We start from the raw sequence: 23472 nt of genomic DNA on the forward strand, positions 1-23472 counted from the left end.
AATTATTTCCTCACAAGGAAATACCTTGAGTAAATATCCTGGCTTCACTAGGCATGAGGGACGCACAGTATGACACACTTGGAGAGGAGGGTATGGACTTTGCATCGTATTGTTGAAAGGTGTTTTTCCACCTTTGTGGTTGGAGGAATGTCGGGCAGCTAGCGCAGAAATTCTAGGGTGTGTCCATGTTGGAGCAAGGATAGCACCCTTTTGTCTTTAATGATGTTTGACCACTCTACGAGGAAATGGGAAAGATGCCCTTTGGGAGAGTGGAAGGACGGGCTCGCACTCTGGTCAGTCCTGCTTACCGGCCTGACCTCTCGCCTAGGAAGAGCTGTGTCGCCGCTGGGTACTTCCATAAGACTGGGACTTTCCTCTGTAGTTGTCTCTGGATGTATATGTATTAGATTAGTACGACTATGATTGATAAGAAGGTCTAAAGTATCTGGTCATTTTGGAAAACCAAGATTTCCCGGAAAAAAAGAATTGCCGACGTTGCTGTAATGTACCCAAAGATAGGGCAGTGTCTCTGTCAGTTTTGATGGATTGGAGAGTATCATCTGCTTTCTTCCTGAAGAGATCCTTGCCATTGAAATGCATGTCCACAATCTTTGCTTGCACTTCTGGCCAGAAGTTGGTAGCCTTTAGCTATCCCGGACGGTGCAGATCCCCACTGTTCACCATCTGTCAAAAAGCAGTGTCCGCGAAGTCCACCGCCACCGAGATAACCGTGTCAGAAGTACACCTTCACGGACAAGCTTACAAGCCTCCTACTTGTCATCTGGCAAAAGAATCTGGAATGGGGACCAGCTTGTACCACAGTTCTCTGTTGTAGCGGAACACCCCGCTCAACGCCTGGTTCACCCCCCACCTTAAGGACCTTAGAAAGCAGAAACGAAAACTCCAAACCATCTGGCGTAATTCGCCCACTAACGACAACAAAGCCAAGTTAACCCAAGCTACAAAACACTACAAGTCTGAAATCATCAACACCAAAAGAAATGTATTCAATGACAGAATTACCAATGCCAAATCGAATACCAAGGAACTATTTGCCATCCTCCGGGAAATGGAATCCCCTATCCAACCATCTGACACGGTCCCAAAGGACAAGATATGGTGCACTAATATACAGAATGCCCTATCAAACAAAATCTCCACCCTCCAACTTAAAATAACGAACAAAAAAGACGCCCTCTCTCTTACTGATCAACAACTGCCTCCAGTAACTGAACCTACCACTATCCCCCCTTTTAGCTTTAAACCGATCTCCATCATCGACACTGAAAAGGCCATCCTCTCACTGAAGCCCTCTAACTGTAAGGGCGACAGCTGCCCAGCTCAAATAATAAAGGACGCTGCCAGAGACTTAGCCCCTTTCATCTCAAAGCTTATTAACTCATCCTTCAAATCTAATACAGTGCCAGCCAACTTAAAAGAATCCTGGGTCCTCCCCCTTCTCAAAAAACAAACCCTCGATCCTTCTATCCCGACTAACTATAGGCCCATTACCACAGTGCCCTTCCTACTAAAAATTATCGACAGAGTAGCCTATCTCCAAATTCAAGAGTACCTAGAAGCTAATCAACTACTAGGCTCGCGCCAATCGGGCTTCCGCCCGCTCCATGGCACGGAAACTGCCCTGATAGACCTCAAAACCAAAATTGAGGAATTTAAGGATAATGGGAAAACAGCGTTGCTACTCTTACTGGACTTGTCAGCAGCTTTTGATCTGGTGGACCATGCAGTCTTTATGCAACCACCTCAAGCTGGCTGCCAACTTCACAGGAGACGCTAGAGCTTGGGTCCAATCCTTTCTAGCCAACCGGACTATGAGAGTGTTCTCCTCCACTACCTGTGCTGACCCCATCCAAATCACATGTGGAGTCCCACAGGGTTCCTGTGTCTCACCCACTATGTACAAAATCTTCACCAAGCCATTGTTCGACAAGTTGGACAGTCTGGGCGTCACCTACACTAATTACGCAGATGACACCCAGATCCTCATACCCCTTTCGGGCAACTACGAAGTGGACCTGGCTCTGGTGAACAAAATTTACATCCTCATTCAAGCATGGATTGCCACACATGGCCTCTGCCTGAACGACGATAAAACTGAAATCCTGCTCCTCGGTTCAGACCACAAACTATCCAAACTCACCCCGGACTACACCTCATTTAACATTGATAACAATACTATTAAGGTTATGCGCGAGGTCAAAACGTTGGGTTTTTACCTTGACTCAGCTCTCACCCTCAAAAAGCAAGTGAATTCCCTCGCCTCCTCAACCACCTACACGTGTAAACTCATCCGTGCCGCCAGACCCTTCCTGTCCAGTGCCAGCTGCCTCACCTTGGCCAATGCCCTTGTCATGTCTAGACTCGACTATTGCAACGCCCTATACTCAGGTGCCAACAAGTCGGTCACTGACAAACTCCAGAGATTGCAAAATAACGCTCTTAGACTAGCTCTGAACATCCCACGCAGAGAACATATCTCCAAACATCGGATTGAAGCCCATTGGCTAAAGATAAAGGACAGAATCCTTCTTAAAACTATTTCCCTCACTTCTAAATGCCTCAACAATCAAGCACCCCCCTACCTAGCGGAAAGAATCAACTGGAGACCCTCTAACCGACTGACGAGATCTGCCAATACCTTCCTACTGGAAGTCCCCAGATTCAAACTTACCACAGCGGGCGGTGCAAGTTTCCCAGTTAGAGCTGCACAATCATGGAACACACTCCCACCCGACCTTAGATGCCCTTTACCCTACACAAGATTCAGATCCTACGCTCTCAAATGGCTGCACAACAACGACATGCAACGTCCCTCACCCTAGTGGTAACAGCACAACCTGTTATAATGCTGCTCTTTTTGCGTTTAAACTTGATATTTTATATGCATTGTATCACCTACTGTAACCAACTACTGTTTTTCTGTAACAGCCTGTGTCAGGCTTTGTAACTAAGTTTCGAGTCCTCTTGTACTGCTGCGCCCAGATGCCCACGGGCTCGGAGCGCATTACCAAATAAATAAACAAACAAACAAACAGAATTGCCAAAGAGTTAGTAGCCTTAATCCTAGCGGCCACTGTAGATTCAATGCACTTTTTGAAAAAGTGTATAGTTGTCTGCCTTCCTTATCAAGTGCTACAGCACAGGGAGAAGGAGGGTTGGCTGAGCATTTGTGAGCTGCAGCAGAGACCACATTATCCGGACTGGGCTGGATTTGCAGGCATTTGTATTTGATTTTCGAACCTGTACTTCAGACGCAGAGCCATAACAGGGTTCTTAATGTTAAGAGGCCATCTTTCCAAATGTTGTTGCGGCCAGGAATAGAAACAGCCCTTTTCCATGCCTATTCCCTGTGCTGGAACAGGAAACCTTCTTTCCTCTGTTCCTCACAAACTAAATCAAACATGTTGGTGGCCTTGGACATAATGGAATGGAATGTCCCTATTTCTTAAGACAGGGAATCCCTGATTGTCCGGTTCACCATCTGCCGCAAAGAGGTCGTCAAACTAAATCGGTGGAAGTAGGAGTTGAGACCTCACCCTGAGAAATGTTGTCTTCAGACTCAATCTCCGAGGGTTTTGCAGGGAGAGATGGGCCAATGGAGAGACCAGCACCAGGGATGTATTATTTTCTCAACCACCAAAATAGGAATGTACTCATCTTAAGCTTTCTAGAAATGTTCAAAAGAAGTTGAAAATCCTAGAAAAAAGTATGTTGAATTATGAATGAAGTAGAGAACCTTTTAGGACTCCCATCACTTGAACGTGCAGTAAATAGATCTAAATATGGTCTCCAAGGGTGGAGCTAAAGGAGACTCTGCCCATTGGCTGTGGGGCAAGATGACCTGAAACTACTCTAAGAGAATACTAAAGTGACTGCAGTTTCAAATTCCAATGAAAACAGCTTTTAATGTTACAGAGGATACCCAGCTTGACGACCGAGATTATTGAAACAGCATGTGAATGTATCAAAGAGCTAATGCTGCAGAAAGAGAATTATCAGGAGGAGGTGGGGAACGTAACTGGGTATTGAGAACGAATAGATGCAAGGAGGTGGAGAGTCATCTGATGGTGGGACGAAACAAGGAATAAGAGATCAGCTAGAGGAGGGGTGATAGACCAGGAGATGGTCAAGCAGGCTGTGGCAGAGTGGGCAATGAGTGAGGAGTCAGGAAAGGCTGTGCCGCAGGTATGCAACACACCTAGGGGACCAGTGTTGGGGATGGGAGAAAGTAGGACCACATAAAAAGCAACGAAGGGGAAAAAGAAACGAGTCAGGAACTAAATAGTGCTAGAGTACAAGGTGGAGCAGAGGTGGTTTGCCAAGAAATGAGATTATGGCAGATAAGTGAGGGAGTAGCCACAATGGGGTGATTCATGTCAGTAAGCTCTCCCACCAATCATGGCTAGAAAGACCTCTCTCCAACTCAGCCAGTCTACAAATCCCATACTGCAAAGATTAAACCAGTACAGATAAGCACCTGCCGAGTGGGGCACATTCACATGTATCCAAGCCCTCTCTGAGCTTAAGTGAACACCACAGGGCACCTGGAAATAATGTGAAACAGCTAAAGAATGCTTAAGCATACTATTTTCTTCAAAAGATTTTACGAGACAGTTTACGAAGCTCTGCATGCACTGCTTGGTTTCATTCCTCCAGTAGTTGAAAGTATGGATGCCCCTATCTGAGGCACTGTGTGCCACTCCACAGACAAGCATAGGGCACTCAAACTAGTACAGTGGTGATTTGGTGCAGTATAAAAGTCTATTAACATAACAATGACTACACCCCCATGTGGGACGGGGTTACCATTTAACAACATAGGTTAAAAGGTTTCAATGTTTATGATAAGAGAGAAAAAGGCGTTTGTTGTGTGGGACATACATGCAATGGCACAACCATGTTATAAAGATAGCATAGGTATTGTTTTGAATGTTGTGCCTCTGTGTGCATTTCCCACACAACAAATACATGTGTAATTCTTACTAGAAGCATTTATCAACTAAACCAATATGTTATGACATTGCTTATTCTACTTTTCCAATGAAACGTTAAAATAACACATATTCTTACAATAAATCCCCTCAATCTTAAAAAGAAATGCAAGCAAAGTTTTCCATGAACTACAAAACTAAAAGAAAAAACAAATGCAGACAAGAAAAGCCAGTCAGATACACATCTTCCAACCTACAAGCTACACTCAAAGTAAGGCTTTACAAATCTCTCCCAATGCCACCTGTTGAATGTGAGACGCATATCAAAGAGAAAGGAAAACAGCTGGCACTCTTTACTTTACATCAAAGTGCGTCAGTATGTCAAGCCAATAGAAAAATCTCAACACATGCTTTGATGTAACGGGCAAGTATTTCTAACAAGTGAACAATCCTAGAGTGAGGAGACTGGTGGAACACAGGCGAAGACTGAAGTGAACCTGTATGTATTTGTCAATGTCATTCTGTCCTCTCTACACTCTATACATTCCATACCATTACTTTTGGCTCAGACTAGGTTGTGCAATGAGCCAGCCCTAATTAGGACATCATCAGTTCATGGGCCTCTCCCTCTCTCCGCATCTGGATATATGATCTGCATTGGCCAGATTGTATTCATGAAAAAACACCAGTTTGTATTTTTTATTACTAAGAGGTATTCTTTTTATGAATTTTCTTTTACAGAATTGTGTTTGAGACTGGCATATCATACCTGATCATCACCCAGACACAGAGGATGCTTCTCATTTAGGTTTAGATTTAAACAGACACTTTAGATGTCCCAGTTTTTAACACCTGGTTCCGTTGTACAATTAATGTCCATCATAAAAACAAAAAAGTAGTTTAGCTCAATTGTTTGGGTAAAATCACCAGTAACGTCCATTTAATTAGCAATTTTAGAGTTGTACAAAGTTGAATATAAAATTAAAGAAACACAATGAGCCCGATTATCATAAATCATCAGCCACCAGAGCAGACATATTAAACAAACTTTGAACAGCTGCCTGTTATGGAATAAGCGATCCAAAGAGGACTTCAGAGGCAATGGTGTAAGAGCAAGAGGGGATTATTTGTGCTGTGCCATAGGTTAGGAGCAAAAGCGATAACCAAGGTTGAATGCTCTGGAAACATAGTGAGGTTAAGAGAACTAATCAGTGCAGTAGAGATTCCCAATGCCAGGGGCCGGTCCCGTTACTCTGAGTTAAGTGTTCGATAAATGTTTGTAGAAATAAAGTCCACAAACCAAAGTAATTCTCAGTTTCATTGGCTATTCCGCTGCGCTTGAGAATGATGCAGATGGTTGTCTGGTGGCCGCCGATTTCTTACATGTGTCTCTGTTAGTGTTTCAAGCTGGCCTCATTATAGCTGCTGCCCCTGCCAAAGGCAGTCTTTTGCTATTCATCCTCTTCTGTGGCTGGTAGGTGTTCTTTAGTAAAGGTGATCGACCTACCAGTTCCACCAGAGCTGGACTGTGGCTCACAGCTAGACTGTCCTGGTTTCTTGTTCAGGGGTGGTCCTAGCACTTGGATCTCTGGACTTTGCTCCACTCTGGGTTTACTGTCCACCTCTGGATCTTTCCCACCTTCACCTGATTGCACTTTCTCTCATCCTTCACTACACCTCCTCTCTTATGATGCTTTCCTATCTTGGTCTCCTTTTCCCTGCTTGTGGCATACTCCCTTCTCTGAATGTTCGGTATGCAGTGATAAAATCGCGGCAAAAATGTCGCCTGTACAAATAATTGCAGCAACAATGCTGTGGTTTGACCCGTTGTAGGTGTACCCCATTACACCATTCAAGGGGAGTGGGAGTTGCAGGGGAGTCCCCCGCTACCCTTTAATTGTATAATGGGTCCAGGGGTTGCAGGGCTGTCACCCGCATTCTTTCCATGGATTGCGGCGGCAAAACCACGTTTGTTTGTTTGTTTGTTTTATTTCTAATGCGCTCCAGACCCATAGGTAGAAGGGCGCAGCAGGTAGGATAATGCGAAGCTTACATCGTTACAGATTATACAGGATACAGTAAAAGTTATACATATTATACAAGATACAGTAATGGATATTATAGATATTATACAAGTTATACATATTATACAAGATACAGTAATAGTATACAAATGTGCAGGACCATCATCGTGCAGGTCGATGAGTTACATAGAAGATGGTACGCATAACATATCGTGAGACAGAGGAGAGGGACCAGTGTCAGGTCTGGGAATACTATAAACCTATATCTAGTGGTCGTTGGAGATAAGATATTGGATAGCATTCCTTCTGAATAGTGGGTACGGCTGATCTGCTCTTAAATTGTTGGGTAATAGATTCCAGGTTTTAGCCGCCTTCACAGGGAATCTATTCCCACCGACCGTGGTTAGTTTAAATCTAGGTACTACCAGACAGTTAGTGTTGGTAGCTCTAATAGGTATGATGGAGGTTTTTTTTTGTATTTTGTTCGTGAGGTAGCTTGGGGCGGCGTTGTTAAGAGCTTTATGTGTCAAGGAGATCATTTTTAATTGAATTTTGTGGTTTGTATTTAGCCATTTGTGTTGACGTCTAATGGTGGAAATGTGTGCTCTTTTATTTATGCCAAGCGCTGCTCGCAAAGCATTGTTTTGGAGCGTTTGAAGTTTCTCGATGATAGATTTGTTGGCGCCACTGTAAAGGGCATTACAGTAGTCGATCCTGGAGAGGATAAGTGCTCTAGCCAAGATCATGCAACTGTCATTAGAGAGGAAAGGCTTGCCTGCTCTTATCAGTTTGCAGGTGTAGGCCGTGGTGGAGGCCAGGGATTTTAGTTGTTTGTCGAATGATAGTGTGGAATCCAGGTAGAAACCGAGGGTTTTTACTTCCTTGGAGACCCTGATAGGATTTCCATCAATGTTGAAGGAGGAGAATTCCTGACCTAATTTTTTGGTGTTCATATGTGTTCCCAGGATTATCAACTCCGTCTTGTCGTCATTCAAGCACAGGCCATGTGTGGCCATCCATGCTTGAACAACGAGATATACCCTGTTCACCAATTCCGAGTCCTTCCTATGATCCCCAGAAAGCGGGAGGAGAATCTGTGTATCATCTGCATAGCTAGTGTAGGTGATACCCAGAAGGTCCAGATCATCGAACAAGGGTTTGGTGAAGATATTGTATAGGGTAGGCGAGACACAGGAACCCTGGGGATATAGGGGTAGGGTCAGCTGCGGCCGAAGGGGAAAAAACTCTCATTGTTCTTTCGCTGAGGAAAGATTCTAGCCACTTGATGGCCTCAGGAGAGAAATGGGCAGCAGAGTCCAGGTGTTTGCAGAGTACCTTGTGATCGACCAAGTCGAATGCTGCTGAGAGATCAAGTAGGAGCAAGAGTGCTGTTCCTCCTCCATCCCTCAGCTCATCGACCTGCGTCTTTAAATCAATTAAGGCGGTTTCCGTTCCATGAAGTGGACGGAAACCAGATTGTCTTGCTCCTAGGAGCTTATACAAGTCAAGGTGTTTTTGTATCTGAATATAGGCGGCTTTGTCCAATATTTTGAGGAGGAATGGCGCAGTGGTAATGGGGCGATAGTTGGTTGGGATAAGTGGGTCTAAGGTCTGTTTTTTGAGAAGTGGGAGCACCCAGGAATGTTTTAAATTGGCTGGGATCGTGCCTGATGTGAAGGAGGCATTGATTTAGAAATAAATGATGAGAGGTCTCTGGCAGCGTCTTTTATTAACTGTGCTGGGCAAGTATCGCCCTTGCAGTTAGATGGTTTGAGTGAAAGAATGATTTTTTCTACTTCTAGTGGGGATGTTTTAGAGAAGTGAAATTTGTTGTTTGCCTCTGGTGGGATGCTATGTGTAGAGGTATTAGGGGAGTGCTGAAGGTTGAGCATATCTTCGTCCTTTTTGCCGTGATATTTTGTGTCCACAGTCATTTTTGCTGCGATTTTAACACATGGAACCGAAAGTTCTCCTCTTTCCTCTTGCTCTCGCCCACCTCACGCTCTCTCCCTGTTCCTTGCCCCACTCTGCCTTGCTCTCTCTAACTTACTCCCAACTCACACACTAATTACAGCATTTGGCCTATTTTAATATCCAGCCCCAGGCTAATTGAGTATTGAAGTAAGCTAACCTTCTGCATCTCAGGTTGGTTCCTGGGATTGTTCTATGTCAGTGGGCCCTCTCCCACTCCCAATGTAGCCATGTCTTTAATTGAGACTGTTCGGCTCAGTGCCCTATGGGTCAAGTGCATAAATACCCAGACCGTCATCTTGAAGTCTGGTGGTCCCTTCATGGTGGCTGCCTTACTCCAAAATGGTTCCCTAACTGCTCTATGTCTCCCTTCAGTCTCTTTAATGCAGGTTGCAGGATGTTCCCAACCAGAGTGGTGGCGCCTGTGCCCTCCTGCTTGGACTAAGCATTGGTGTGCGGTTTGATTTGGATTTGTCGAGGTTTGTGAGCCACGTTCATGTTCTGGGAGAGCACACATCCGAGAATCTAGGGCTCATACTGAGGTCCAAAAGGAGGGATACACCATATACCATCTCGGGCTGCCATAATGTGGTCTTCCCCGGGCGTCTGGGTCTTTCATTCTTCTGGTCTTCAGGAATGTGACATCATATGCCACAATGTCAAGTGGTTGACTTTGCTATTCCAAAGACACATTGGTACTTTCAAATTATTTTACGGCCTTTCAAAGTCCATCAAAAACAGCCAATGCTAGTCTTTAACTATATAGTAACAACCACCAGGAGATCCATACATATAAACTATTGTGGTTGTCTCATTTTGGCTTTTTATTGTGCACAAACCTATGATGATCTATAATGATGGCTTTGAAAGGATTGAGACATCTAGAGCAGTTGCCATCTTTTCAGAAGTTGACATTATAAAAAGGCAGTATCTTCAGGGACAAAAACGTGGTTCATTTTTACATCAATTGTAATACATGGGCTACAGTAAACTTAACCTATCCGCTCCATGGTCCATTTCGAACACACAAGGTAATTTAGGTCAACAGCATCTTGTGGGCTGTAGCATATTTCTCCTCCATTTCCTTCTCTACTGGTTTACAGTGCATTTTCATGTATGCTTCCACTTACCTGAATGCCAACAAAGCTCTGCATTGTTTTGGATCATTGCATTTGAATGCATGCCTCACGTTTACCATCCTTGTCCTATGGGCTCACCTGGGAAATTGGGTCCTGTGGTGCCTTACTCTCTCGTCGTCTTGAACAGAGGTGATGTATGAAGAGGTAGGGCCAATCCTGGCCGGCTGCCCCCTTACAAGCCTTAGTAATGTGGACAAAAACCTGGGCAAAGAGGGAGCCAGTGGAATGTGCCACAAAACATGGGGGAAAAGCGGTGTATGCTGGAAAAAAAAACAATCCAAGGTTGATGTGGATTCCAAAAGTCCTAGGAGATTCATGAAGAAAGTCAAGAGATCCTGGCGTTCTGAAGAGTTTAATATTTTGAAGGGGGCAGGAAGAACCAGACTCCAGGATGGACGAAGTGAATAAACAAGTAGGAGGCCAAAGGGACTTATGGAAAATGGAACAGGGAATACATGAGGACAGCATCAAGCTAGGCACCATCTGAATGCTGCTAGCACCACATGTGGGAAGAATTAGGCCACTGCCGGATGTTTCGTGGAGGGTGCAGTTTCTTCGAGTTGCAGCGTGACAGCACATCCGGTGTACCATAAGTTAGACATGCATTAAGAGCAAGGAACATTCACTTACCAATCCAACAAAACTACTGATCCCAGCACTGGAATGTAGGCATTCGCGACTGTGGTGCGCAGAAGCTGCCACACCACTGATTCTCAGTGCTGTCTGGAGTGTCCTTCTCAAGATCCATCCTTCCATTTTCCCACTTCTCTAATCAAGTTTTCATTTTCTATTAAGATGCAGGTGTGATAAATCAACTAGCTAAGCACTCACCTCGGGCATCTATGTCCAGCCTGCAAGTCAAAGGTTTTAATCCAGATTGGGCCAAATCAAACCCTCATTCCAAGGTCAACAAATTGAGTGCACTGAAATAACGCAGATAATATCAACACACATTTTACAGCGCTTGAAAGCGTGAGGTAGGTGGCATAAAGTGCCTATAGCATGGGCACTCAGTCAGCATTAAAGGCACTGAGATAAGTTACAAAAGATGAAGGAGCTTCATTCTTCTACTAGAAAGTTACATGTTACATCATGTAATAAAACACATCAGTTGATCCTTCGTCTAAGCCAGCCAACTTCCAAATATCTTCTGTAGACCTGCCCCAAGCATTCCTTACGTCACAAGCCCCATGACATCACACTCAACTTGAAGGTTCCACTGGAACAGACACAAACAACATTCTAGATGCTACACTTCTCCCTTGTGTCTATTCACATACTTCCCCCCCCCCCCCCAAAAGATATGATTTCACACTTATACATGTTTATTACTCTGGACGAAAGAACAACCATCCAGTTACTCTGAAATAACAAAAACATTCAACATATCACATATGATATGATCAAGCTACCTACAACACTGCACCACCTCATGCTTCCCAACAAGTAGATCACTAGCACTGTATGTCACAAGAACAGTCCCATGCACCAACAGATACTGGATGTCTCAGCAGTGTTCCCATCCATTTGCATGGGACCCTGTCATTGGCCGCATGTCAAGCATTAGAGTCCTTGCTCTGGTGATCATTCCGACTCTAGATCTGATGTAGCCCACATTCTCGTCACTAAGTTGTAATGCACACACTGCAGCATGCGTCCAGCTGCAATGGAAGCCAGGTTTATCCACTGCAGAGGCCCAAGTTACACCAGCGCAGCCCTACAATGAGCACTTTAGTGAGCCGCCCCTCCAGTCCACCTATGGTCCCAATAGTGGTTCTCCAACCGATTAATGTCGCTGGCAGCATAGGTACAATACATGACATGGGGGTGCTGCTCCACTTACCATTCTTTGCTTCAACTTGCCGTGTATTAGCCTGTGGTGCTATGTGGTCATATTAAATCCAAGTTCATCACACTCATTGTGCTCAATGACCTTGAGCTAGCCAAATGGCTCTGCGTTCCTGAGCCTAGAACTGGTACATAGACGGCAAGCCTCACCACACCGACCAAACACAGCTCGTGCCAGCTATACTGCATTACAAGTTATACCTTTTTTGGGGAGATGAGGTTGTCTCCCTTAACTACACCTCCAATGATAGCATGGCAATGGACCGGTTTACAGGCCCTCCCCAGTAGCAGCTTGTTCCCAATTGTAGTTTGGTTACTTCAACAGCAATAAGGTCATGGCAACCATTAAAAACAAAATATAAGTGTACTTAATTATTCTACTAGTAAGTTAAAAGATATGCTATTTATTACAATGCACTGGTCCAGCCTTAGTCTTGATCGGCCAATTGACGCATGTGCAACTTTCCCACACAATGTACCCACAAGCATTTTATACATCACAAACCACATATTGAGGCACCCATGATGAAGGTCCCACTTGACCAGCTGCAAATGGCATCCTAGATGCCACACTTCTTGCTCATATATATGTCAAACAGGACATATGACAACAGGCCATATAAAACACCCACTTTTAAACCCATGCGTACTGGAAGCTCTGCTGAGATGGAGGGTATTCTCAAATGTGGGTGGGACTTGGTCTGTTGTTCATTGATGTGCATGCAAGAAGCAGGTCCTCCGTTATCGAGTCGTATTAGAATACTTCTGGAGATGACAGTAGTGCTTTACAAAGTAAGCACACGGTGCTTGTCATTTGTTGGTATCAGCATAGCTGGCCTCCTTAATCCTACTTTCCAGTGGTAGTGTTGCAGATTCTGATACAAGATGGCAAACCCAGTGTATGAAAGTGTGGTATACCAGTTTGTTGGGCAAGGGTGCAGAAGGAGGAGACTGACACACAGGTGGCATGGGGATTGCTATAGACATATTAGCTTAAAAATAAAGAGAAAACCTAACTTTCCTAATCTCTATGAGGGTTTTTTCCTGCCTCAACTAAAATACAAATGGGGTCTGTCAGAATGTCCTTGTAAACTAAAGAGGCCACTGTTGTGTGTCAAAAGCTCTAATTCTGTCACTTACACTTATCACTAAGCTAGATGGTTGTGTCAATGTTCTTGGTTCAGGAAAATGACTCCCTTCTCCTGGAGTGGGTGGCACAGTTCCGGTTTTATGTTCTTAACCGGGGTGAATGACTCCCTTGCCCTGGTCTCAATACTTCACAAACAAAAGGACTGGCAATCCTATAACATTCTGTATCAGAATGTTCACTATTTCTTCATTCCAGGGGAATGACTCCCTTCCCAAGGCCTCACAATGCCCTACTCAATTGTCTAGAATATGACTCCCTTATCTTGACTGTGGCTTTTCTCCAATCTGGGGGAATGACTCCCTTTCCCAGGCTTCTTGGCTTTTCCCTCTGGATGTCGCACTACCAGGAGAATGACTCCCTTCTCTTGGTATCACGGTTTTCCTTCTTTCTCAACAGTGCATATACAGGTATGATCCTTTACCCAGGTTTCCCCAGTATAGCCCACTTGGTTTCATTGCTTGCCAAGTACAACCATGAGGAAGATGACTTGTATCTTTCTCCTTGTTTGGGTGCAGGTCCCAGACCCGTATTTCGTTGTCCTCATAATTTGGAAGACTTGGTTCACTCTCCTGCCAAGTACTCTGATGAGGAAGATATTCCCCCTTGTTATTTTGGTACAGGGGCTTGTTCCCATGTGGCTTCCAGCCCCCACCAGTCCCTGTGCAGTACTTGTTACCTTTGGTTTTCTCCGGGTGCACGGCGGTTCTTCCTGAGGTCCTTTACTCCATATCTTGTGTGTGTAGGCAGCTCCGCATTCGGGTTCTTTCTCCTTGTAGACCTGTTGCTTTGGGCTGACACAGGAGGCTTCTGCTCTGCTTCCCGCCTTCGGGTCCCTGTTTGCCAATTCTCTGTCCAGACGTCGTGGGAAAAAGATTGCTGGCTTTCATGAATCAGGGAGCGGACTGCTCTCTGCTCCTCCGTGTTCGGCTCTGCATCTTCTACCAACTTCCCGGGCTTCATGGTCTTGCATTCTGTTTGGCTGCGTCTCCATGTCTCTTAGTCCTTCCTTACTTTTTATGGTAAATGAGGAACCATGGCTCTGCGGATGTCTACACTGCTGTGGTTCCTTTTGGTCACAGTTTTTCATTGTTCATGGGTTCCACCTCGTCTCAGTTCCCTGGTCAGTACTTGGTATTTTGTCAGTCATCTTCTTTGTTTCAATCAAAATAGGGGAACTGCATCTATAACAGATGGAGGTACTAGGAAGGGGTTGTTGATGTGGTAATGATAAACTGTTTGGGAGGGGGACTGTTAGGTAGCAGCCTCACATCCCCTGGCCTCATGGGAATTGACTCCCACTGGGAAGAAGTGACATCTAGAGAATTGTCACAGTTGAAAAAAGGGTCTTCACATAGGACCGTAAGAATCATGCAATTTGTACGGGATCCTTCTGATCACACCCATAGAATTGGTGGGAGGACTGCGAATAATCATGCCTCCATGCCATTGCATTTCTCCCAGTGAGTCTGATCCTTCTCCCCACGTGGCAGTGAGAGACAAATCAAGAGAAAATTGAATCTTTGCTGTGAAAGGCACAGGAACCCAGGACCACCTAGGTTTGTACACTTTTCACTTCACATGTGATGTGCCAGACATAAGCACAGCAGAGCTCTGCAATGCTAGACTCCTTCATAAACATTAGAGCTGGTATTGGTTCGTTGATCCCAAAAGATTGAGCCTGCTTTTGCTGGAGCCAGACAAACAGGCATAAGAAGCTGGTGTCATCAATATGCAGGAATCAGAATGATACCCCCTCTGTGCATGAAAGCTATCTTCCACATGTGTCCTTAGCATCTGCCCCATTCGAAGTGAGATTATTGGGGAGCAGGAAGGACCCAGGGTAGACACAAAGTCCTTACCTGCAAGCCAAAAAACAAATATGAAGGAATGGGGCCAAGAATCTACCCAAAGCCATCATGAAAAGAGCAATAAGAATACAAATATATTGTATTACCAAATACATCAAAGAAGCCCAGTATGCCAGTGCACTGCAGTGTGTGGCCTAAGCCCACTTGTACATTAATCAGCAGGAGAGCAAGACCATGGCACTGACATCTCCGACCCTATCAGGTGCTCCCAAAGAGGCACAGACTCGAGCCACCCCTGTGCACTTTCTTTAGAGCAAAGAAACGGATCTACTTGAAGTTGTAGACATGCCTTCTGGGGGCGCTAGCAGTCAGAGTTAATTTAAGATTCACCCAAACAAAGATGTTACTTGCCAGAATGTATGCTTATACCAGAGAGGAACCCATACCTTGCATTTATGTTTGAAAATGTCCACTTGTAATGGTTGCATGGTGTTATTAAAGAGCTACGCATGGTCACATTACGTGGATAGGGTCAACACTGAAACCTTGTACTAGAGTAGGCTCCAGAAGTACGGATATGCTACAAATATGTAAGATGTCCATAATGATGAGCGCAAACATTTTGAGAGGGTAACCGTGAATTATGAAGATTAAATATGGCATGCTTCCAAATTCTGCAATGTGGTCCAGTGACATTACGGTTTCACTATAGGATCCTTTCAGATCCATGATCGAGTAGAAGGAGGCTGCAACCTAGCCAGTTCGTAAATATACTCATTGCTGTCTGTATACAGTGATTCCTGCCCTTTAGTTTACACTCAAACAACCACAGCAGTTTCAACTGTGGCTGAAGAGCTCCGGGATACAGTTCCATGTGTATGACAAAATACTTCTTCAATATTATTGTCAGTCTGTGACTGCTTGGATATAAGGAGAACAAAAGCAAAGTGTAGTATTTATACATATTTCCTCCTGACGTGGTGTTTTGAGCAGGCTTCAGTCTAGAAAGTTGAGCCATTAACGGTGTGTTGTGTTCATCTGTCTAAGCCATGTAGATTCCATTCAAAGCGTTCCAACGTCAGAAAAAGAACTGTACAACTTCCTTGACAGACGAAAATGAAGAGGAATTGGTTCTCTCATGGCAGGATTTTGGGCTTTCCGTCTGTTATGAAACCCTAAAACCGGGAATATATGAGGAAGATATACCATCTGTTCTTCTCCCATCTCTGCCCTTGTATCAGAAATTATGTTTCTCTTGTGGGGAGCATGGTCATCAGGCGATGTGTTTCCCCTTGAATAGAATTGATCTTCCCACCACATCATTGTTAAAGGATTCCATTCAGGGTGGGCAAGGCAAGGAAGCAAGGGCTGAACCATTTTATGCGAGTGTCCTCTATATCCAACCCAGTAAGATGCTCACAGAGAGCCCATAAAAACCTCTCCTAAAGGGGAAGATTAATATGAAAAGGGTAAGAAAGAATCCTAATAACATGTTTTTTACTGGAGATAGAACCAGTTATCGAGTTCCTGTTGTACCCCAGGGGAAAATAATTTGTGTAAATGGTCAAATTGAGAAATATCTCTTAACCATTCTTGATGTTACTATTCTGGGAACAAATAGTTAAGTATAAGTGGCAGTAATACTTTATCTTCCTACATCTGTGGTTTTCGTAATTAACTCCTATGGTTTAATGAATGGATTTTTCATGTGGTGCAAATGAAACTAAGAATTTAGGAAACCCCTATCACTTACACAAAAGGAAGAGAAGTTTCATTTTCTCCCTCTGACTCATGGGTTTGTTGAGATTTATGTCATGATCCAGTCTGGGACTGGGAAACTGGTGGACCTGCTAAGAATGCGTGAGAAGCAGAAGTTGGAGAGGAACAGGAATCTGGACCCGGAGGTCAGGTCTTTTGGTGGCAGCATCCATCACTGAAACCCTGCCTAAAGTCTCCTCCCAGGTGGCCAGCGGAAGGTAGACGCTTCCTGATCCTAACCCTGGGGGGTGGTGTACTGCAGGAGGATCATCTGGGAAGAGATAGGGCCCAGGGTGGTGAGGAGATTCTGTCGGAGGAGAGACTGTATTTTTCCTCTGGAATAGAAAAACTGCCCAAGGTACCTAAAGAGTTAATGGCTTATTGCCATTTTAATGTCCCTAACTCCAACGTTAGATCTCGAGTCGCAGACCTTAATGCTGTAAGATCTGAGCAGACTTTACCAAAAGAAAGATCTTTTTGATATCCCAAACTAAACACCTTCCTCAAACACTTGGTACCCTATAGTGTACACTATATGAAGGAATACCCTTGGTACCTAAGGATACACTATATGAAGGAATATGAAAATGTTGTGTTCAATAAACTATCCTCTGGAAAGGCTACTCTTCATAGCCCCTCTCAATAACTTTAGGGGAATTAAATACACCCCTCGAAAAGATTCAAATATGCCAAAACCTAACTTTGTGGAAAGAAACTATGAGTTTCTGAGTCCTAGAAGGACTGAAACAAGGAAGAGGGCTGCAGAGGCATGCAGATGTAGTAGTCAGGCAATTATGCCTAGTAGCCATTGTAGTAGTCAGGCAATTAAGGCTAACAGCCCACATCTGAGTTATTATTTAACCTGAGAGGCATAAAAGGTCCCCTCAGGGAGAGAAAGGAGGAAAGAGTGGAAAGAGCTGCAGCGTTGGCTTGAGTGCAGGCTGTGGCAGTGGAAGCAGAAGGAAGACACGATTGGCAAAACAAGCAGAAGTAGGAGAACAGATGTGACGGCAGAATGAGGAGACGGAAGATTTCACCTGTGTGTTTTGAGATAGTCATGTCCTCATAAACTCTGCAGTGCAGAGGCTGCACAGGAGAAGACATGCTGGAGAAACAGTTTTCCACATGTGAGCCCGATTGCTGTGGTTGCCGAGCTGCTGGCGTTTCGAATACTGAGGCAAGAAGCACTCATTAAGTTAAGGGTCTTGGAAGCAGAGAAAACTCCCAGGATGTGTGGCCGGACCGGAGACCCCTGTTCAGGAGAAGGGTGTGGGTTCCCAGCGAGCCAGAAGCACTAGAAGTCGTAGTTGAAGTCAGGGAAGCAGCGAGACCTGCAGAGCAAATGCTTCAGAAACCAGTAAGTGAAACACAGTGTTCTAAATCATTGCGCAAGCCTTGCTGGTAATAGTAACCAGCTCCTTTGCCACTCACGTGAGACTTTCAGCAAGTAGAAGTGCACCGCTGTATTCAAAATCCCTTGAACAATGGGACTGTAACACATGCATATAAATTAAGTCTTCTTACTCGCGTAGGAAGCCAACTCTATTAAACACATTGTTCTAATAACCGAAGACTATAATTGTTCAAAGACTGATCACGTGTCCTTAATTAAGAGAAGACAACGCTGCAAAGACCATCACAGAACCCTTCATGCTGAAACAAAAGAAGGTAAATCTTTTCTGTGGGAAAACTACACTAATGAATGGTTGTGTGCGCCTTATTCTGATTCCCCAAAAAGGCTTGAACTCTAGCCTTTGCTTCTATGGGAATACAACTTCACAACCACCTTTAAAGCTTGGAAAATACATTAAAGGAATGCTTCGCCCAAAATTATTTATTTCAAAAATAGATAGGCAATATTTAAAATAAACGATTGGCATTTTTTTTTCGAAGTCCCTATGTAAAATTTTGACCAATTCAAGCTCAAAAATGTGCAAAAGCAAGCACATGGGCGCATCCATTTTATGAAATGGATGCCCGCCTGTGTTTGCTTTTGCTTTTGTGGCACTAATGAAGGAAAAGCCAGCCAGCTGTAGTAAACAAAAGCTACCACTGGGTGGCTTTTCCTTCATTGGTGCCGGGACTCGGAGGACTACAGGCAGAAAAGCTGCAGCTGCATCTCGGTAAGTGCTATTTTTTTAAAAAAAAAAAATAAGCACTAGCTGCGTTTTTCTTTCTAAGTTTTCCGGGCTGGAGGAGCCTTTGTTTGGGTTGAAGACCTGAGAGATCACAGCTTGTGTCCCTCTATGTTTATAAGAGGAAGTGCCCACCTTTCACCACTGGGTGCATGTATCCCAGGACTTGGGGCTCTAGTCAACTTGAAACCAGCTCTGACTAGTATATTCAAATGCCTGTCTGGGATAGTGTGGATTTGTTCCTATTTGTGGGAGAACCTTCCAGACTGCATGGGTGTGCTTGGAGGGATGGGCTGCAATTGCTTGACCATCCTTCTTCGAATCATTCTTGTGTGTGAAGGGTGCAGTGTTCACTTACTGACTCAAGAGGGGGATAAACGCAGACCTGCTTACCCACTCACCTGGTCTACTTCTGAAATTCTGTACCTGCGTTCCTGGAAGGCCTCTTGCTCGAGGAAGGACTGAAGCTCTGCACCTGCATCGTGCAATGCTCCACTGCATCTTAGAGGCCAGAAGGAAACTACTACTGCAGCACACCTTTCCCATTATCCTGTGGGATGGATCACAGCTTCTGCTTGAAGGCCTAGTCTCCCAGAAGGTACTGGATATGCCTGCATTGCCGGATCCAGAAGCAGGTGCCCCTTCGCTGTCAGGACACTGAAGACTCTTTGTGTTTAACAGTCCAGAGAGTTCATTGTAATGCATCGGGAAAGGTCCTTTGTTCCATCTCCAATGTCTGGAAAGCGCCAGGGGCCTCTGCTGTCTGTCATCCTGCATCCACACCATCAACCTCACCTCCCGGTCCTTTTTCCATGACTGGCTCTTCTTTGGTGTGTCTCCACAAGCTTTTCTTCGATATTCATTCTTCCCAGGCATCCTCTCAAGCAGACTCCATCCTCAAACTGAGGGTGACATGGCAACCCTGCATGGCCGACTACCACCGGCCACAGCATTGCCATCTTTTAGCTTCTCAGGCGTAGGCCCTTGTCCTGGGAATCATTTAATTGTGAATATTCATTACTCCTACAGGAGCGTGTCATAGCGGGAACCTAAAGTGGTTGCCAAACATGCACAGCGACCACCTCTGGAAACTGCAAAACCACTGCTGTAAAACTGCTTTTTCAGTCCCAGGGTATTGTGCAGACTCTCTGTGCTGCTGCAAAGCCTCTTAATATATGTCTTCATTCCTGGAGCTTATATTCATCAAGGGTCTTTTGTGGGTTTCACTGGAACAGCAGAAACTGCTTCTTAGGACCGTTTTGCACAAGATCACTCTTCCCATCTGACCCAAATCCGCAGAACTGGTCTCCATTGGTCTTAACCTGAGGGCCTACATAGGAAAGGTTTGTTGTTTACCCATTATTGTGTTTTCCATGCTAGGAAACACTCCTATTGAATTCTGACAACTCTTCTTGAAACAGGTTTTCCTACCTGATACACTATGGCATCTTTGGTTTTGTTTTCTGATTTTTCTTATCGACTTTTCTTAAATGCTCCCCTGAATTGTGATACCTAATCATGCAAAACAAAGGTCCTGATTCATTTATATCACATGAAATTGGGCCAATTCATGTACACCGTCCAAATTTGACCTATTAGAAAAAAATAACATTCATCATATACATTTTATGGGACATATAACCAGATTCACATTTGGATACCTTGGAACGCAAAGTGCCTGAATAGTATACACCTTCAGAATTAAAAATCTTTATTCCACAAGTGGCACGTTGCCTCACAACCTGCCAACTTTCTGTCAATTAATGGGTATTAACATGCTTGTTGGATTAAACCCAGCTTCTGTTTGCTGAAGTAAATGATACAGCCTCCATATAAGCGAAGATGAATATGAAAGTTGAAATGGCTGCACAAACAGGAACACAGTAGTAATGGAAATACATTTTATTCACAAGTAAACATTGAATTCGTGTTTTTGATAGTTTTAAAAAGTGATAGAACCAAAGACTGTCATCCAATGGTCCACGCACTGTAAAAAAAAAATATCCTTTTTTAAATAAAAAAATCAAATGTAGGGAAGTAAATGTAATCTTTCTGTAGCTTGATTCTTTCAACCTTCCAGGGTTAGCATAATATATTTTCTCACCAGGTAGACACCCAAATGCGTCATTCTCTGCGAAAACTAGAAAACCTTTCCTCAGTGCTTTTAGAAGATTTCACCATGCTAATGCTACCATTCCACTCTTTGGGAGTAAGTCCCAGCAGAACCCTGTCAAAGATTTGTAACTGTCAAAGTGTCAGTGTTTCTGAACCAAACACACACACTAACAAATTAGTATCAGTGCTGTTAATGGGAGAAAATCACAACAGGAAAAACTATTCTTCAAAAAGTATTAATGAAACACTGGTTGTCTCAAATGCCTCAAAGCAAATTTTGACCCAAGAAGATGGAAGAAGTCATAATTGTAGTAAATGCTGAAGGACCTTGCGAGAAAAATGTTAAGTGCTATCCAAAAGGTTTGATGGTCCTGTGCAAATCATGGTCTTGTGAATAACATTGCCAAAGGCCACCAGGGCATGTATGTATTTTCTGCCCTGTTTCGCAAACTGCAGAAACTGTGAAAGCAGCAACCTTTTGTGTTGAGTGAATAGGGCCAACACATTGTTGACAGTGTAATAACACTTGCCATGTAAGAGCAGATTTCTGTTTCGAGTACTTCTTTAATATATAACTTCTAGTGTGAATGTTAAGTTACTTTATGCTAGGGACAGAACACTTGTATGTGCTTAATAGGTTATGTGTCCACCAAACGACACATCAAGTATACCCTTATTTGTGTTGTTCTCCATCACACAATACACTATGAAGCGCTGCCGAATCACAGCACACTTTGCAGTTAGGAATGCAGAGAAATGAGTAGAATTGCACAAACATACAACTGTTTTGGCACCAGAAATAGTCATATACCAGGGAGCTACCACACACTAAAGCTTGGTGTGTTGACTTTTTAAGCATTACTGAACAAATGTTTGGTGTTGATGGCACCTACCTCTGGCATGGAGTTCACTTCGTGCACCTGCCCAATAAGCTTACAGTAAGACTGAAAAAGCAACAGTAGCTGGAAGTGGAGCTTGTACAGTCTCTGGCACAGTTCCAATTGCTGAAAGAAAGGTGCAAAATGGAGAGTGTTCATATTATTATGTATACATTTACCTATTTTTGAATGTCTAACTCACAGTTTTTGGGGGTGGAGGATGAGGAAGGCGGTAGTAATGGGATGGAAGTAAAACATAATATTGCAAGTGAGCCAATGCTTTCTAGCAATTATGCAAACAAACAGCCACATATTCAAAAACTAAAAATAAACATTCTCTTTCTTTGAGAACAATTGAGCACCAAGGTGCTGTCATGACATGACCAATAACAGCGAAATGTGCAAATTCCAAGAGGGTTGGTAGAACAATCACTGTGTTGTTGAGCAACTTGCCCCACTTGATTGTTGGGAAAGACTTTCCTTCTGAACCTTTCCCATCGTAGATTCTTATGGGACCCCAATCATTTTGCTTGCTTTGAACCCTGTCCTGACTTTTGGGAGTTCAGTAAAGCCTTCTGCTTTAATTACCTTGCCTGTTTTGCTCATTCTTATGGGTAAGCTGGCAAGTCCCTAAGACTGTCCGTAATGAGAGCCTATGTCTTTCTTTATGGATTCTTGTATTTTTACAGTTGCACACATCACCTTACAGGGAAGTGCAGTTAGGATATTTTGTATCCTTATAGGTTTCTATATAATGACATTTTGGTTGCTTTGAGAATGTGCCTATAAGACCAGCTGGTGGCAGCTGTGTGGTTTTTACTGTTTATAATATTTTTCTTGTGCACTTTTGCAATTACTGCGAATGGCTACTAAAGTGAAATGGCCATGCAATGAGATGTATACTTGTTCTTTGGTCATATTGTTCTTTGGCCTTCTGCCTGCTTTCCTAGGTCAAGAACTGCCTTATATGGAAGTCACTTTCCCCGGGAAAGCTGCTGCTTCGCAGGCAATGGTGCTTTGTTTGTGTGACCCAGAGGAGGGTGCTGGGACTGTCTGGTCCCAGTCCACATCCTCTGGCACGTAAAAATCTGTTGGACGTATGTGATCACCATTGGTTGTCCATGATTGGACAACAGTGAGCTATTTGAATGTTGGATAAAAGGAGGGCTGGTCATCAGATCATTGTTGGAACAAAGATTTCTACGATGAAGAGCAGCCTGCTGATGACCCAAGGACGACCCCTGCAGTTGACCAGCATCCACTCCATTGATTGCCCTTTTGAAACCCTGCTCCTCTGCCTGATCTCAGAAGACCCTTAGCACTTCGATACCTGGAAAGGTGAAACAACCAGTCTTGCCTGCTCGTGGATCCGTACCTTCTGAGCCATCCGAAGTGTCCCGGGACCAACCAGTGGTTTGACCAGCTCTCTCCTTGGCTACCTCACTGCAGCCATCATCCTTCCGAACAGAGCCTTTGAACTTTGCAGATCTTCAGCTTATGCTAAAAATTCCCACCAAGGGCTGATTTTGGAAATCCTTCTTAAATGATAATCTTTGTTGGGTGTCCTGACCCACGTTTGAGCTATCATGCTGCAACATTTGGTGCTGTGGGCTTAGAAAATCCAAGATGGCCAAAAAGCCCACATCTACGCCAGAATAGGAAAACTGTGCAGTACTGGCATGGAAAACATCATG

General features: G+C 44.1%; 1 protein-coding gene across 6 annotated transcripts in view; it reads right to left on the reverse strand.

Annotated features, from left to right (window-relative positions):
* Window positions 1–23472, reverse strand: part of FRY (FRY microtubule binding protein) — a 1191674-nt gene that overhangs the window by 41438 nt on the left and 1126764 nt on the right. For all 6 annotated transcript variants that reach the window (XM_069639765.1, XM_069639761.1, XM_069639760.1 and 3 more), the window contains one exon: window positions 21794–21904. In XM_069639765.1, the coding sequence (XP_069495866.1) occupies window positions 21794–21904 (111 nt within the window). The remainder of the gene's footprint in view (window positions 1–21793; window positions 21905–23472) is intronic.

Source organism: Ambystoma mexicanum, chromosome 7q, assembly GCF_040938575.1.
Source record: "Ambystoma mexicanum isolate Mex_15411 chromosome 7q, UKY_AmexF1_1, whole genome shotgun sequence".
Lineage (NCBI taxonomy): Eukaryota > Metazoa > Chordata > Amphibia > Caudata > Ambystomatidae > Ambystoma > Ambystoma mexicanum.